The following is a 15,365-nucleotide window of genomic DNA, read 5'->3' as shown; positions in this document are numbered from 1 at the left end:
TGCCTCACATAATTATATACATCTCAACCACGTCCCCCCTCAGCCTTCTCTACTCAAAGGAAAACAACCCAGGCTATCCAATTTCTCCAGTCTAGGCAACATCACGGGAAATCTCATTCTCCATTTCCAGTGATATCACATCCCTCTTATAATGTGGATTCCAGAAGTGTACTCAGTGCTCTGACTCTGGCCTAACCAACGTTTTATACAGTTCCCGCAGAATCTCCTTGCTCTTAAATGCTAAGTCTCAGCTAATAAAGGCAAGTATCCCATACTCCTTTTTAGCCATTTTATTCACCTGTCCTGATACCTTAAGGGACCAATGTATAGACACACCAAGGTCTCTCTGAATCTTGGTGTTTCCCTGGATCCTATTGTTCATCATGTATTCCCTTGCCTTGTTTGTCCTGCACAAGTGCATCACCTCACCTTTATCTGGATTGAATTCCATTTGCCACTGATCAAGCCTATCTCATCAGCACATCTGTACCCTCCAGTAATCTAACGCTATGTTTCTCACTGCTTACCACTCAACCAATTTTTGTATCATTGGCAAACTTACTGAGCAACCCTCCTGCACTCAAGTCCAAATCATTTATATAAACCACAAACACCAAGGGCCCCAACACCGACCCCTGTGGGACCCCATTTGGCACAGATATTCTGCCAGAAAACACATCTCAAACCTCACTCTCTGCTTCCTGCCACTCAGCCAATTGTGGATGCAATTTGCCAAATTTCCTTGTGTCCCATGGGTTCTTATATTTGCTATAAATATCCCATCCTGGGCGTTATCAAAAGACTTGCTGAAATCTAAGTAGCATCAAAACCATCGCTGTTATTGACAAATCTGGTCACCTCTTAGAAAAATTCAATCAAGTTGGTAAGACCCGACCTCCCCTTAATAAAACCATGCTGATTGTTCTTGATTAATTCCTGCCTCTCCAAATGCAAATTAATTCTTAAACATACTATTACATAATGCGTTCAAGCCAACCAGTGAGACCTTTAATATTGATTTATTCAATCACATCATTACTGTAAGATCCAACTGGGAAATGGGCAGCATACCAGATTTTTCAATAGCCACTAATTTCTAACAAATGTTAAAGGTACACCTAATGTGTAAAGTCAAACATAGGATAGATTAAGAAGAGAGTGAGGACTGCAGATGCTGGAGATCAGAGTCGAGAGTGCAATGTTGGAAAAGCACAGCCGGTCAGGCAGCATCAGAGGAGCAGAAGAATTGACGTTTCGGGCATTCCTGATGAAGGAATGCCTGACCTGTTGTGCTTTTCCAGCACACACTCTCAACATAGAATAGATTAAGTTATGTTTCCTCAAACAGACAGTGTAGTACTCCACTGAAATGCCTGCTGAGATGACACACCAAAGGCTCTGTAGACCTACGGTGAGAATGTGGCCACTCAGCCACTATTGGTCTGATAGACTTGACGAGATAGAAGCACATTAAAAAGAAACTGAGGGTCGTCGGAGTGAATGCCCACTGGTTCTTGAAAGTGGCTAGAACGGCTTGGAATTCCATTCCACAGTGAGCAGTGGAGGCTGAGCTACTGAATATTTCCAAGACAAAGTTGGACATATTTTTGAGTGAAGAACAGCCCTAACGCACCCCTGGACGGCAGGTGATGAAAGGAAAAGACCCTCTCCTAATCTAAGGTACTGCCAGCCAGGCACTGTTGAAAGGAACCAGGATCAGAAAATTTCAATCAACAAGGCTTAGAATTCTGAAATTGACCATTCAATTACCAACTTTTACATGACCGGTAACATCCACCGTTTTTCTATGCACTCTTCATGAACTGTTCAGAGACTGATCATCTTTTTAACCTTTGTCTTTTTTTCTTCTTAATCCTAATCTGTGTGTATGCATGTGTTGTGCTATTATTTCTTCTCATGGTTAGTAACAAATAACCTCATCCTTTTGTTAACTAAAGGGAGCCTGGTTCAACTGGCCTCATTTGAAGCACACATTCATTTGATCTAAGAGAAAGGTATCCCAAACTTTTTAAATTAACCTTGTTATGACCAACCAGAGGAGTGGATGAATGAAAAGGGGGAGCCAGTGTATCCTTCCTCAGCCAGAACTTTAATGGTTTGGGGTGTCCTGTCTGCAAACCGTAACAAACTGAGGGACATTGCCCCAGGATATAACAATAGCTACTCGTCAGCCATTGGATCATTGGGCCCAATGGCCTTCCTTTTCTGCGTTAAACGTTCATGATTCTAATTTCATATTTTGTTAAATATATCCGTATCATTTATTTCTAGGCAATATTTAGTTTCTAGTTACAAGGTTTGCACATACTGGGCTGAAAAATGTATCCAATTGACTATTACTGAGGGATCACTAATGCAAAAAAATTTATGTATTTCCTATAATTACTCATAAAAATGTGCTCTGTAAGGATACAGGCAGCAGTTGGTGCTGAGCTGTAAGTTGCAGATTTACATAAAAGAAACAACAACCAAGTTCATTGAAACACAAACGCTGCAGTTCAGGGAAATATTACTTTTGCTCTTCATGGAACCCAGTTTGAAAACATCAATGTGCTGGGAGCTTAATGCTAGAAATACAGGAAGTAATTTTCAGGAATTTGCAACATGGGACTTTTCAGAAAGATAAGATAACTTAATCCTGAAACACTGCATTGAACTAATTTTCAACATGTTTTATTCTAATGCAAACCAGCTGACTCCTCGTGCAGCTGCATAGCGCAATGATAAAACGTTTTTTTCAGAGTGGGGTTGTACATATTGTGCTTCAAACCACTTCATATCTCTGATCTTTCACTGCATGATTAAAGTATAAAATCTATGATGCCAAGAGCCAGAGTCAATGCAATCATTAACATGAAAAGAAAACTATTATTGGAATTTCTGTGGTATTTTGTGGAAGTTCTTTGTATGTCTGATAGAAAAGTCAGTCATTGAAAAAAAATAGCACAAATGGCTGTTTGCATTCCTTCCCTGACTTACTAAATTGTGATCAAGGTTATAAGATATTCTGTTGAAATTCCGTCCCATTTCAGAACCCACATTGACAGTATTTTTCTCTTTTTAAAATCACTCTATAGCAAAGATGAAGACAATCTGTAAACAAATAGAAACAAATTATTGGAGATACTCAGCAGGTCTGGCAGCATCTGTGGAGAGAAGGCAGAGTTAACATTTCTTCAGCAATTTCTGTTTTAGTTTCTTTCTCTATTCATTCATGGCATAAGGGCATCACCAGCATTTATTGCCCATCCCTAATTGCCTCGAGGGCAGTTAAGAGTCAACTATATTGTTCTGGAGTTACATGCATGTCCGACCAAGTAAGGATGGCAGTTTCTTTCCCTAAAGGACATGAGTGAAACAGATGGATTTTTCTGACAATCAACAATGATCATCATTAGACTCTTAATTCCAGATTTTTATTGAATTCAAATTCTGCCATCATCAGGAAGGGCTTATGCCCAAAACGTCGATGTTCCTGCTCCTTGGATGCTGCCTGACCTGCTGTGCTTTTCCAGCACCACACTCTTGACTCTGATCTCCAGCATCTGCAGTCCTCACTTTCTCTGGATTAACAACCTAGCCATAATGCTACTAAAGCTGTCACCATCTCCTTCCAGCATCCACTTTTCTTTGTATCATGTTAGTTTAGACAAATAGGTTGCAGAAGTGGTGGCAATGGTGGTGGACATAAGAGCCTACGTAGGCCATTTGGCCCATCAATTCTGCTCCGCCATTCTATGAGATCTTGATTGATCTGATAATCTTCAATTCCGCTTTCCTGCCTTTTCCCCATAACCCTTGATTCCCTCACTGATTAAAAATCAACAAGCTTCAATGAAGAAAAAAACTGCAGAAAGTTGCAACACAAAGGGACTTGGGGTACTTGTGCACAAAACGCAGAAAGCTAACGAAAGGGGGTTGGGACACCAGGCAGCAGGTCTTATTGCAACTGTACAAGGAGCTGGTGAGATCAGATCTGGTCCCTTATTTAAGGAAAGATATTCCACTGGAGGCAGTTCAGAGAAGGTTCACTAGGAGGATCCCTAGTACAGAGGACTGTTTTATCAGCAAAGGCTAAACGGTTAGTGACTCTACTCAATGGACTTAAGAAGAATGAAGAATTCTATTCAAACATATAGGATTCTGAAGGGGCTTGACTGGGTAAATGCTGAGCGGAGACTTCCCCCGATGGGAGAGACTAAGGCCAGACGATTAGTTTCAGAATAGAAGAAACCAACTTCAGACTGAGATGAGGAAGTATTTAATCTCTCAGAGAGTTGAGAGTCATTGGAATTCGTTGGTACAGAGAGTTGTGGGGGCAGTGTTCTTGTGTATATTTAAGGCTGAAATAGATTGTCGATCAGTCTGAAAATGAAGGGTTACAGGGAAAGGACAGGAAGGTGGACATGAGGAATGTCAGGTCAGTCACTATCCTATTGAATGGCAGAACAAGCTGAGCGGCCTACTGCTGTTCCTATTTCTTATGATCTTAAGCTTGTGGTAACTGGCCTTTCGCTTTATTTTTGTCATCATCTCTATGATGGCATGAATGAAGTCAAGAGCTCATCCTGTGAGGAAGTTGCCCAGAAGATATCCCTTTAAAACAAAAGCCAACTTTACATTTACATTGCCTTTTACCCACTTAATTTGTATGGATCACAAAAAGCTAGCATTCACAATGACCCTTACATTCCTCTATGCTGCAGCTTTCTGCAATCTTACTCCATTTAAATAATATTAAATTTCTCTATTCTTCACACCAAAGTGCATAACCTCACATTTTCAAACATTTTATTCCATCTGCCTATTTTTTGCACACTTGATTAATCAGTCTATACTCACTTGTGTCATCTACAGACTTGGTGATAATACATTCACTTCTCTCATTCAAGTCAACAATATATTGCAAATAATTGTGACTCAGTACTGATCGCTATGGCACTCCGCTAGTTAAAGGTGCCTTCCTGGAAATGCCCCCCTTTATCATAACTCTCTCTTCTACTGTATTAGCCAATCCTCTATCCATGTTAATATCATACATTCAATAACATGGGCCTTTCATGTTCTTAAGTAGTCCAATGTATGGTACTTTATCGAACATCTTCTGAAAAGCCAAATATATAACATCAATTGCTTCCCCCTTATCTATCCTGCTTATTACCACCTCAAAAGAATTCTAATTAATTTGTCAAAATTAAATTATCAAATTTATTTACTGGTTAAGTATTTACAAAAGACGCCAGTAACTAACATTCTGATTTTCACAACAATTCACTCTGTACAAAACAACATATGATCAAAACTTTTTTGACTGCATCTCCAATTATATATTACATGGACAATGATATAATAGATTTGTTATGCTGCCTTAGGCTATTTACCAGAAATCAAAGCAAGATCTAGAGATCTGGGGGAGTCCCATGTATAGCAATATATAGAACATATAGTATGGGCGCTGGCCATTTGGGTCAACTGTTCAATGATGGTATTGATAAACTATATGAACCTCCTTGCACTCCACCTACCCAACTCAGCCTAATTCCAGGGCTAAGCATAGGCAAGGCATTCTGACAAATCTAACACGCAGCAACTGGTAGTTGGACCAAAGCACAAAGTTCAATTGTGAGAATTAATTATTGGCTTTCATCGCATTACTGCAATAGGTTGAACAGTGGTAACTGCAAAATTACTGCGCCATAATCTTCAATCATCAGAACAAATGACGTTACCTGATGTAGTTAACCAATACATGCTTTCACATGATACTTCCCATGACTGAAAGCAAAAAGACAAAAATCACTGTCTAGAAATACAACTGTACTTAAATCATTGTCTATTGAAATAAACACGGGAATGTTCCTGTCTGAAGCACGATAGATTAGGCCTTCTATCGCACATGATCAACATTTTTGCAGACAAAAACATACCTGAGGACTCAGGTGTTCAAACAATCCACGTTCTGGTCCTTGTCCAAACATTCTAGGCATTGGGTTCTTTTCCAGTCTAGAAATAAGGAAAAATAGGTTTAGGCATTCTTACAAAGTGCTGTTATAAATATTGGCGGACCTTTGCTTCTTAAAATGTCTAGGAAAAAGTGACAACTGGAGATGGAGGAGATCAGAGTCGAGAGTGTGGTGCTGGGAAAGCACAGCCGGTCAGGCAGTATCCGAGGAGCAGGAGAATCGACGTTTCAGGCATAAGCCCTTCATCAGGAATGAGGTTTGTGGGGCGGGGAGGGCTGAGAGATAAATCGGAGGGCTTCATTCCTGATGAAGGGCTTATGCCCAAAACGTCGATTCTCCTGCTCCTCGGATACTGCCTGACTGGCTGTGCTTTTCCAGCACCACACTCTTGACTTAGAATGTCTACATGGCTCAAAATCTTTGGTCTTATAATTCTGAAGACAGAAGGTCTGTTGGTCGTTGGCCAATTTTTCTTACATTGAATTGTTGAGGTGTCAAAGAATTTCCCAGGAATTGCATTATTGTCTCATTCAATGTGGGTCTTAAGTATTGGGTAAAGTTAAATCTTGGGTTATCTATGCACATTTTATGGATTTAGAGGAGGTTTCGTGATGTGTTTGAACCATGGTTCAATGAGTAGCTCTCTTTTTTTTTGTAAGCCAAGCAACTGCAGGTTCAAAGCTTAGTCCAGGATTGAAGCCTCAAAGTCAAGGCTGACACTGTAGTGTAAGACAGAGGATGGTGCTGTGCTGTCATAAGAGCTGTCTTTTTGATCGGATTTTAAACCAAGACCCTTTCCATAACCCCAAGATCTAAAAGATCCCATGGCAGTATTTTGAAGAGTGTAGAGAACATTCCCCCCCACTGTCCTTAGCCCATAATCAATTCTACAGAAACAGATTTTCTGATCGTTGATGTATTGCCGTCTGTGGGAGCTTGCTGTGTGCAGTTTGGCTGCTGAGTTTCCTACATTGCTATGGTGACAACATTTCAAATGTATTTGTTTGGCTGTGAATGCTTTAGGGCATTCGGCAGTCATGAATGGTGCTATACATATGAAGGCTTTCTTTTCACCATTCAAACGGTGGGAGGCTTGCAGTATTGTTTGTGTAATAATACTGAAAATCCGAAAAGCAGATTACATAAATAAGCTAATGACTATGTAAATGAAGCCACCCACGTCGATGGACAATATCAGAGGAGGTAGGAAATATCTCTGTCACAGTATTAATATATCATGACCACCAAAGTAGCTAAATGCCAGACAAAGGCTGCAAGATGAAAAAAATTTTTTCCCCATTCAATAGGTTTAAGAGTGAGCAAAGACTGTGACTTGTGCTTGGGAAATAAAGTTGGCTTTTTGTCGTTTCAGTACAGCAGTGAGTCAATCTGGAAGCAGAAGATGGGGTCTGAAAAATGAAGTTTCCCACCCATGGAACAGAGATATAGATAGTTCTCGTCCTGGCCCCCAGTCAGAAGAACACGGGCAACATTCGCGGCTGATCTGTGGTCAGTGTGGAATCATCTTATTCACATGGCACGGGGTGTGGGCACATGTTTCACATCTTGACACAGCCAGGAAAGTGAGAGCAACTAACTGTGCCCCACCATTCCATCCTGCCGAAGGTGCTGGAGCAGAAATGATCAGCGTCCTTCCTGGGCCAACCAGGAAAGGGTGTGTTGAAGAGTTTCTGGGGCTGATCCAGGCCTATACTGGATCCCGTTCATTGCCCTGCAGTCTGCGTCCACCTAAAACAAACACCTGAGTTGAGTCAAAACGCAATATCCTTCTGGATAGTGGAACTCCGAAGATCCTATGTTAATCCAGCAGAAAATAAGTTGGCAGACAGTTAGATTAGATTACTTACAGTGTGGAAACAGGCCCTTCGGCCTGACAAGTCCATACCGCCCCGCCGAAGCGTAACCCACCCATACCCCTACATCTACATCTACCCCTTACCTAACACTACGGGCAATTTAGCATGGCCAATTCACCTGACCTGCACATCTTTGGACTGTGGGAGGAAACCGGAGCACCCAGAGGAAACCCACACAGACACGGGGAGAATGTGCCAACTCCACACAGTAAGTCGCCTGAAGCGGGAATTGAACCCGGGTCTCTGGCGCTGTGAGGCAGCAGTGCTAACCACTGTGCCACCGTGCCGCCCACAAAATTGCAGTTAAAATCGCAGCAGTGGCTTACCCCACTCCCCAAAATGGGATGTCCTCTAACCTCCTGCTTTAAGCCGGGATTTGTAGCTCCCAGGGGGTGGTGAGTGGAACGCCCTGTGTTAAGCATACAGATTGGGCTGCAATATAATTTTCAGCGCAGGCATGAGTGGGGAGGCCAATACGTCTTTGTCACACAATCTGGGATCAGAACTACCCAGAAATGGAAGCTGGAGACCTTGTGGTGTTATCACTAAACAATTAATCCAAAGTTCTGGGGACCTGGGTTCAAATCCCACTTGGGCAGGTGGTGGAATCTGATCCAATAAAAATCAAGATCCAAGTATCGAATGTTGTTCATGAAACTATTGCTGACTGGTAGGAAAAAAAAACATCTGGTTCACTAATGCCCTTTAGGGAAGGAAACTGCCATCTTCACCTGGTGTAGCCTACATGTGACTCCAGACCCACTTCAATATTGTTGACTCTTAACCGCCTTCTCAGTAATAAACACTGGCCTAGCAATCAAAGCCCAAATCCTGTGAATGAACTGGAAAAATCAACACTTAGGAAGTTGTTGATTTCCTTGTCTATAAAATGAACTCCTCCAGGCTCTAGAAAAAAACGTTGAGATTTCCTTATCCAACCTCCAAGCTGCCCCATTGCCAGCTGTGTTGGCCTCCTGTCCTATCCCCATAATCTGACTCCCCAGGACCATTACTCAAGAGTGACTGCTGCCCAAAGCCCTGCTCCTGCCTGTAGACTGGGTGGGGACCTCTGGCAGGATCAGAAGATCCTGTGCAAGGTCTGAGCCTTCATTGGCGGTGCCTCGGGATGGGCAGACAGTCTAGAATTCATCTAACCCCACCGCCCTCATTGGTCTACTCACCCTAGCCTGAGCTAAAATCAGGATTTCTACGTTTAATTATGTTTTTAATCCCAGTCTCTGGCCATAAAGAGAAGGAAACTCCGCAGGAGCAAAAGCAGTTTTGAAGGGAGGACTTTCTAAGAACTCAAACAAATGTCAGTGATTGTGGATCCCACATTTTTTCTTTCATCGCACGAATGGTTTTTCACATCCTTCCTGTCCTTTGATTTTTAAGTGTGGTTCCCCCCATTTGGTTGTGGGCATCTGTAAATTTTGAACGCTGTGCAGCACGGGCAACATCAAGCAGAGCAAATAGTTTGAGAGATTCCACCATGAATACTTATTAATTGACTCATGGCTGGTGGTGCAAGATGGATTCACACAGGAATGTGGGCGGGTAGGAGTGGAGCTCTGACTCTGGGGTGCATTTGGAAGGTTGCCAAAATGGGTGCAAAGACTTAAATTTGCATAGCATCTACAGACATTCCAAAGTGCTTCACAGCTAATGGAGTGCTTATGAAAAATGTTGACACTATTGCCACGTGGAAACGTAGCAAACAACTTTGCACAGCAAGATCCCACAAGCAGCAATGAGCAGAAAAACTATTTGCGTTTCTTCTAGTGAGGGATAAATATGAACCAAGACACTTAATAATTAGCTCCCTTGTCTTCTTCAAAACTATGTCGTGTTAGTTTCTCCATCCACCTGTGACAGCAGATAAGAACACAAGAACTAGGAGCAGGAGTAGGCCATTCAGCCTCTCAAACCTGCCTTGACACTCAGTACAATCATGGGTAATCTCATGTGGTCCTGATGATGGTCTTTTGCCCGAAATATCGATTTTCCTGCTCCTTGGATGCTGCTTGGCCTGCTGTGCTTTTCCAGCACCGTACTCTTGACTCATGTGGGCCTCAACTCCACCTTCTGGCCTGTTCCCCATGACCCGACAACCCACCAGTCCTTAAAAATCTCAGTAAATTTAAGGAGGGAACAGACACTGTCCCAACATCCATCACATTCTGAGTTCTTCGGATACATTGACCTTTGAGAGAAGTTTTAAAACCCTGTAACTATAACCTCTTATATAAGAGAGACTTAAGGGGCAACTTTTTCACGCAGAGGGTGGTACGTGTATGGAATGAGCTGCCAGAGGATGCGGTGGAGGCTGGTACAATTGCAACATTTAAGAGGCATTTGGATGGGTATATGAATAGGAAGGGTTTGGAGGGATATGGGCCGGGTGCTGGCAGGTGGGACTAGATTGGGTTGGGATATCTGGTCGGCATGGACGGGTTGGACTGAAGGGTCTGTTTCCATGCTGTACATCTCTATGACTCTATGACTCTTGTTCGAGATTGCCCCATGAGGAAACATACTCTTCACATCTAATTTTTCAATCCCTTCCAGCATCTTATCACAGAATTCCTACAGTGCAGAAACAGGCCATTTGGCCCAACAAGTCCATACCGACCCTCTGAAGAGTATCCCACCCAGACCCATTGTCCTACCCTGTTATTTTACATTTCCCCTGACTAATGCACCTAACCTACACATCCCTGAACACTATGAGGCCATTTAGCACCTAACCTGCACATCACTGGATTGTGGGAGGAAACCGGAGCACCCAGAGGAAATCCACGCAAACATGGACAGAATATGCAAACTCCACACAGACAGTCGCCCAAGGCTGGAATTGAATCCAGGTCCCTGGCATTGTGAGACAGCAGTGCTAACCACTGAGCCACATACGTCTATTAGAACCCCTTCTATTCTTCTAAACTCCAGGGAGTATAGACCTAAACTTTTCAGTCTCTCTTCATAAGACATCTCTGGAATCAATCTAGTGAACCTCCACTGAGCTGCATCTAACACAACTACATCACTCCTCAAGTAAGGGGACCAGATTAGGACAAGATGCCATTGTCAAACTGATTATGTTATTTGCCCACATTTATTTCAATTATTTTCAACTTTTCATTCAATCTGGGACTGATGTGTGGAAAAAATGCGTTCCATAAAAAGCTGTTCTTTTTTAATCTTTACTTAAAGTTCCATCTGAGGAAAGTAATTTCAATAAAAACAGGACAGAGGTAACACTAAACCACAAAGATAGGAAAGGAGTTGTTAGAAAGGGAGCAACATGCAACCCTCTGCTCATCCAGGTTACAAGAGGGGACATGACAGAGGAGGACAACTTAAAATGCAGAAATTTTAAGAAAAACTGAAAGAACTACAGATAATGGAATCAGAAACAAAAACAGAAATTGCTGGAAACGCTCAGCAGGTCACCTGAAATGTTAACTCGTATTTCTCAGGGAATGTAGGCATCACTGCTTGGGCCAGTATTTACTGTCCATCCCTAAATGCCCTGGGCAAGGCTCACTGTTACCTTAAACAGAGGAAAGGAAGAGAAAGACAGAAAGAGATCGAAGCTATAAGCAAACATAGAGAGAGAAGTAGAGAGCGAGATAAATACCTAGTAGTAAATAAGAGGTGTACATGGTTGAAACTGGGTTGGCTGCACAGGGAGCAACCCAAACAAGACAGGATCTGGACGTGTAGTGGCTGTGGGGGGGTAGTAACCGATACGGAGAAGGGTGGTCACACTCAAAAATTGTTAAACTCAATTTAGTTTACTGGCATGGTGGTTCAGTGGCTAGCATTGATGCCTCACAGCGCCAAGGATCTAGGTTCGATTCCAGCCTCGGGCAACTGTCTGTGTGGAGTTTGTATATTCACCCTGTGTCTGCATGGGTTTTCTCCAGGTGCAGTTTCTGGTTTCCTCCCAGAGTTCAAAGATGTGCAGGTTAGATGGATTGGCCATGCAAAATTGCTTGTGGTGTTCAGGGATGTGTAGGTGAGGTGTGTTAGGCAGGGGGGGGTAAATGTAAAGGAATGGGCTTGGCTGAGATACTCTTCGAAAGGTCGGTGTGGACTTGTTGGGCCAAAGAGCCTATCCCAACACTGTAGGGATTCTATGAAGTGTTATTGTCAAGTTGTTAAACATCATCCCAGTGTCCGGTATTGTCAGAATTTTATACAGTTCAATAAAATCCCCTTTCTTCTAAACTCTTGACAGATTCTGAACAGCGTCTAGATTAGAGTGGTGCTGGAAAAGCACAGCAGTTCAGGTAGCATCTGAGGAGCAGAAAAATCGGCGTTTCGGGCAAAAGCCCTTCATCAGGAGGGCTTTTGCCCAAATCATCGATTTTCTTGTTCCTCAGATGCTGCCTGACCCGCTGTGCTTTTCCAGCACTACACTTTCAACTCTAATCTCCAGCATCTGCAATACTCACTTTTGCCTAATAGATCATAGAATCCCTACAGTGTGAAAGCAGGCCATTCAATCCATCAAGTCCACATCGGCCCTATGAAGAGCATCCCACCCAGACCTATGCCACTATCCCTATAACTCTGCATTTCCCACAGCCTGCACATCCCTGGACATTACAGGCAATTTAGCATGGCCAATCCACCTAACCTGCACATCTTTGGACTACAGGAGGAAACCCTTGCAGACACAGGGAGAATGTGCAAACTCCACACAGGCAGTTATCGGTGTCTGGAATCCAACCTGGGTCCCTGGCACTGAGAGGCAGCAGTGCTAACCACTGAGCCACCGTACCATCAGAGTTTCAAAAGTCAGTGAATTAGATGCTGGATAAATCAAGCTTAGAAGTGACCAGCTGTGCTATCAGCTTTAATACAAATTTAAATCAGTCAGACAATGTCACTAAGATCAAACATGTCACTGACAGGAGATAAGCTGCATTGAGACTAAAATGAAATAATTTGAGAGAACAAGGTGCTTTGAAATTGATCTTCACTTAAAGCATTCTCCTCTCACTATGTAGGGAGGGAACTGAATGGAAAGAAGAATCTAAAAATTACACGGAGGTGGAAAAGCCATACACTAAGTATCCAAAAATACCATTGGAATCTGAAGAAGTTCTGAAGTTGGAATTCTAAAGAAGCATCTCTGGATCCGAAATGTTAACTCTGCTTTCTCTCCACTGATGCTGCCAGATCTGCTGAGTTTTTCCAGCATCTGCAGTTTTTAAAAATTTTTAACCATTGGAATCATGTGATACTTGCATATGTACAGAAAAATGCTCATTGAGAGTGTGTGAAGTGATGTAGCTCAGTGTACAGGTCTCATACTCACTTGGACACTGCAGCTGCCAAGATTCCAATGCTGGTCTCCTTTGGTGGCATTGAGGAATGGCCAGTGTCCACACTCACACTCAAACTAATGGTAGCAAATCCCTTTTCAGAGGTAGCTATACTGGAGAGAATGAGAGAGGTGTTATTTTTAAATTTAGATTTCAGTTCATTACATCCATGTAAAACCAAGAGCAAGGAAAAACATGCATGTTATCTGCAACAGCGATTTGCATTGGTGTAGTGCCTTTGACTCAGTAAAACCTCTGAGGTACTTCACAGGAACACTTACCTGCAACGGACAGCTGGAACTGACAACCGGAAGTGGCAGATTCAAGCCACTACAAATGGCGGAGGAAAGATCACAGAAGCGCTTCACAGGCGGCTCCCAAGCACTGAGGATGTCACCGAGACAGGGGACGAAACGTCTGCAACACAAATTCCCAGCCCGGCGAACAGAACCTCAACAACACTTACCTTTACAGATTCCCTACAGTATGAAAACAGGCCCTTCGGCCTAACAAGTTCACGTCAACCCTCCGAAGTGTAACCGCCCAGACCCATTCCCCTACATTTACCCCTGACTAATGTTCCTGACACTATGGGCAATTCATCTGACCTGCACATCTTTGGACTGTGGGAGGAAACCAGAGCACCCAGAGGAAGCCCGTGCAGGCAAGGGGAGAACGTGCAAATGTCACACAGTCACCCGAGGCAGGAATCGAACCCAGGTCCCTAGTGCTATAAGGCAGCAGTTCTGATCACTGAGCCACCATGCCACAACATTATTAAACAAAAATGTGACACCGAGACACATAGGATGATATCAGGAAATGACCGAAAGCTTTGTCATCGAGGTAGGTTTTAAGGAGCATCTTAAAAAGGTGAATTATTTTCAGTGAGATGATGTATTTCTGCTTTGAAATGCACACCTCAACATCAGGAGCTAAAACTTACTGCAATGACTAAAATGGAGGTTGCCATTGCATCAGGTCATAGAAGTCAAACTGAGGGATTGACATTTCAGCAACAGAACAAATTTCCCATTTTGCCTCAGAACATGCCTAAGCACATGACAAATGACTAAATGTTAATGCATGTCTAAACTAAAATAGCGATTAAAACAGCAGACGTGTGGGCAGGAGTGTGTTTGTAACTACCCTGGATAACAACAAGTAGATAGTTTGCCTCTTTGCTACCTTTCTCCACCCTCCTCTCTGACCTACCACCCCCACCCCCACCCCCATTCACCTATTACATTCTTTGCTAGCTTCTCCCCAGCCCCACTCCCCCATTTATCTTTCCATCCTGGAGGCTTCCTGCCTCTATTCCTGATGAAGGGCTTTTGCCCGAAACGTCGATCTCCCTGCTCCTTGGATGCTGCCTGACCTGCTGTGCTTTTCCAGCACCACTCTAATCTAGACTCTGGTTTCCAGCATCTGCAGTCCTCATTTTTGCTGAGTCTCATCGGTTGAGGGTAAAATATTGACCAATTTGTTGGGAGAAATGCCTGATTCTCAAAGAGGATCCTGTGTATCCACTGCAATGGGGATGATGAGGCCTTCAAACTGCATTGAAATATCAGCCTGGATTATCTGTTTGAAGAGGAGCTGAGCCCAACTGGTTCACTTGTTATTTTTAGATTCATTTACAGGATGTGAGAATCACTAGTTTGGTCAGCATTGACTGCCCATTGCCAATTACATGAGGGTAGTAACTACATTTCTGTGTGTCTGCAGTCACATGCAGCATTCCCGCTAATTTATTTTCCTGTGCATGCGGGCCTCCATCTGAAGAACTCTAACCCTATCATGCTGTGAATGGCATCAGCCTCATCAACATGCATGGACCCACAGGGTAGCTGTGCATGTGGGCAGCCATGCAGCTTAGAGGGTATGTCAGTTAAGTGTAGGTCAGATCAGGTTTGGAGTGCAGACGTCCTTCCCTGAGGGACATTAGTGATCCAGCTGGGGACTTGATGGTTATGAGGACAATATCAGACTAGCTTTTAATTTCCAGATTTCTTTTCTGAATTCAAATTTCATCATCTGCCACCGATTTGTACATATGTCTGGAGCACTTTAACCTGGAGTTCTGGATTACTAGCTCAGTGACATTGCCATTATCCTTCTATTATCACTTTCAGCCCATGGAATGATAGATACATCACTGCAAGGAGACA

At 43.0% G+C, this 15,365-nt stretch overlaps 1 protein-coding gene across 1 annotated transcript in view; it reads right to left on the bottom strand.

The window, feature by feature from the left end:
- LOC140467419 (N-fatty-acyl-amino acid synthase/hydrolase PM20D1-like) overlaps positions 1-15,365 on the bottom strand; it is a 79,738-nt gene that overhangs the window by 32,169 nt on the left and 32,204 nt on the right. Inside the window, exons 5-6 of the mRNA XM_072563762.1 lie at positions 13,188-13,307; positions 5,949-6,024 (exon numbers count right to left, since the gene is read on the bottom strand). Coding sequence (XP_072419863.1) covers positions 5,949-6,024; positions 13,188-13,307 — 196 coding nt within the window. The remainder of the gene's footprint in view (positions 1-5,948; positions 6,025-13,187; positions 13,308-15,365) is intronic.

Source organism: Chiloscyllium punctatum, chromosome 45 (assembly GCF_047496795.1).
Source record: "Chiloscyllium punctatum isolate Juve2018m chromosome 45, sChiPun1.3, whole genome shotgun sequence".
NCBI classification, from domain to species: domain Eukaryota; kingdom Metazoa; phylum Chordata; class Chondrichthyes; order Orectolobiformes; family Hemiscylliidae; genus Chiloscyllium; species Chiloscyllium punctatum.
The sequence above is the reverse complement of the archived record's forward strand: the minus strand, read 5'-3'. Positions and strand labels throughout refer to the sequence as shown.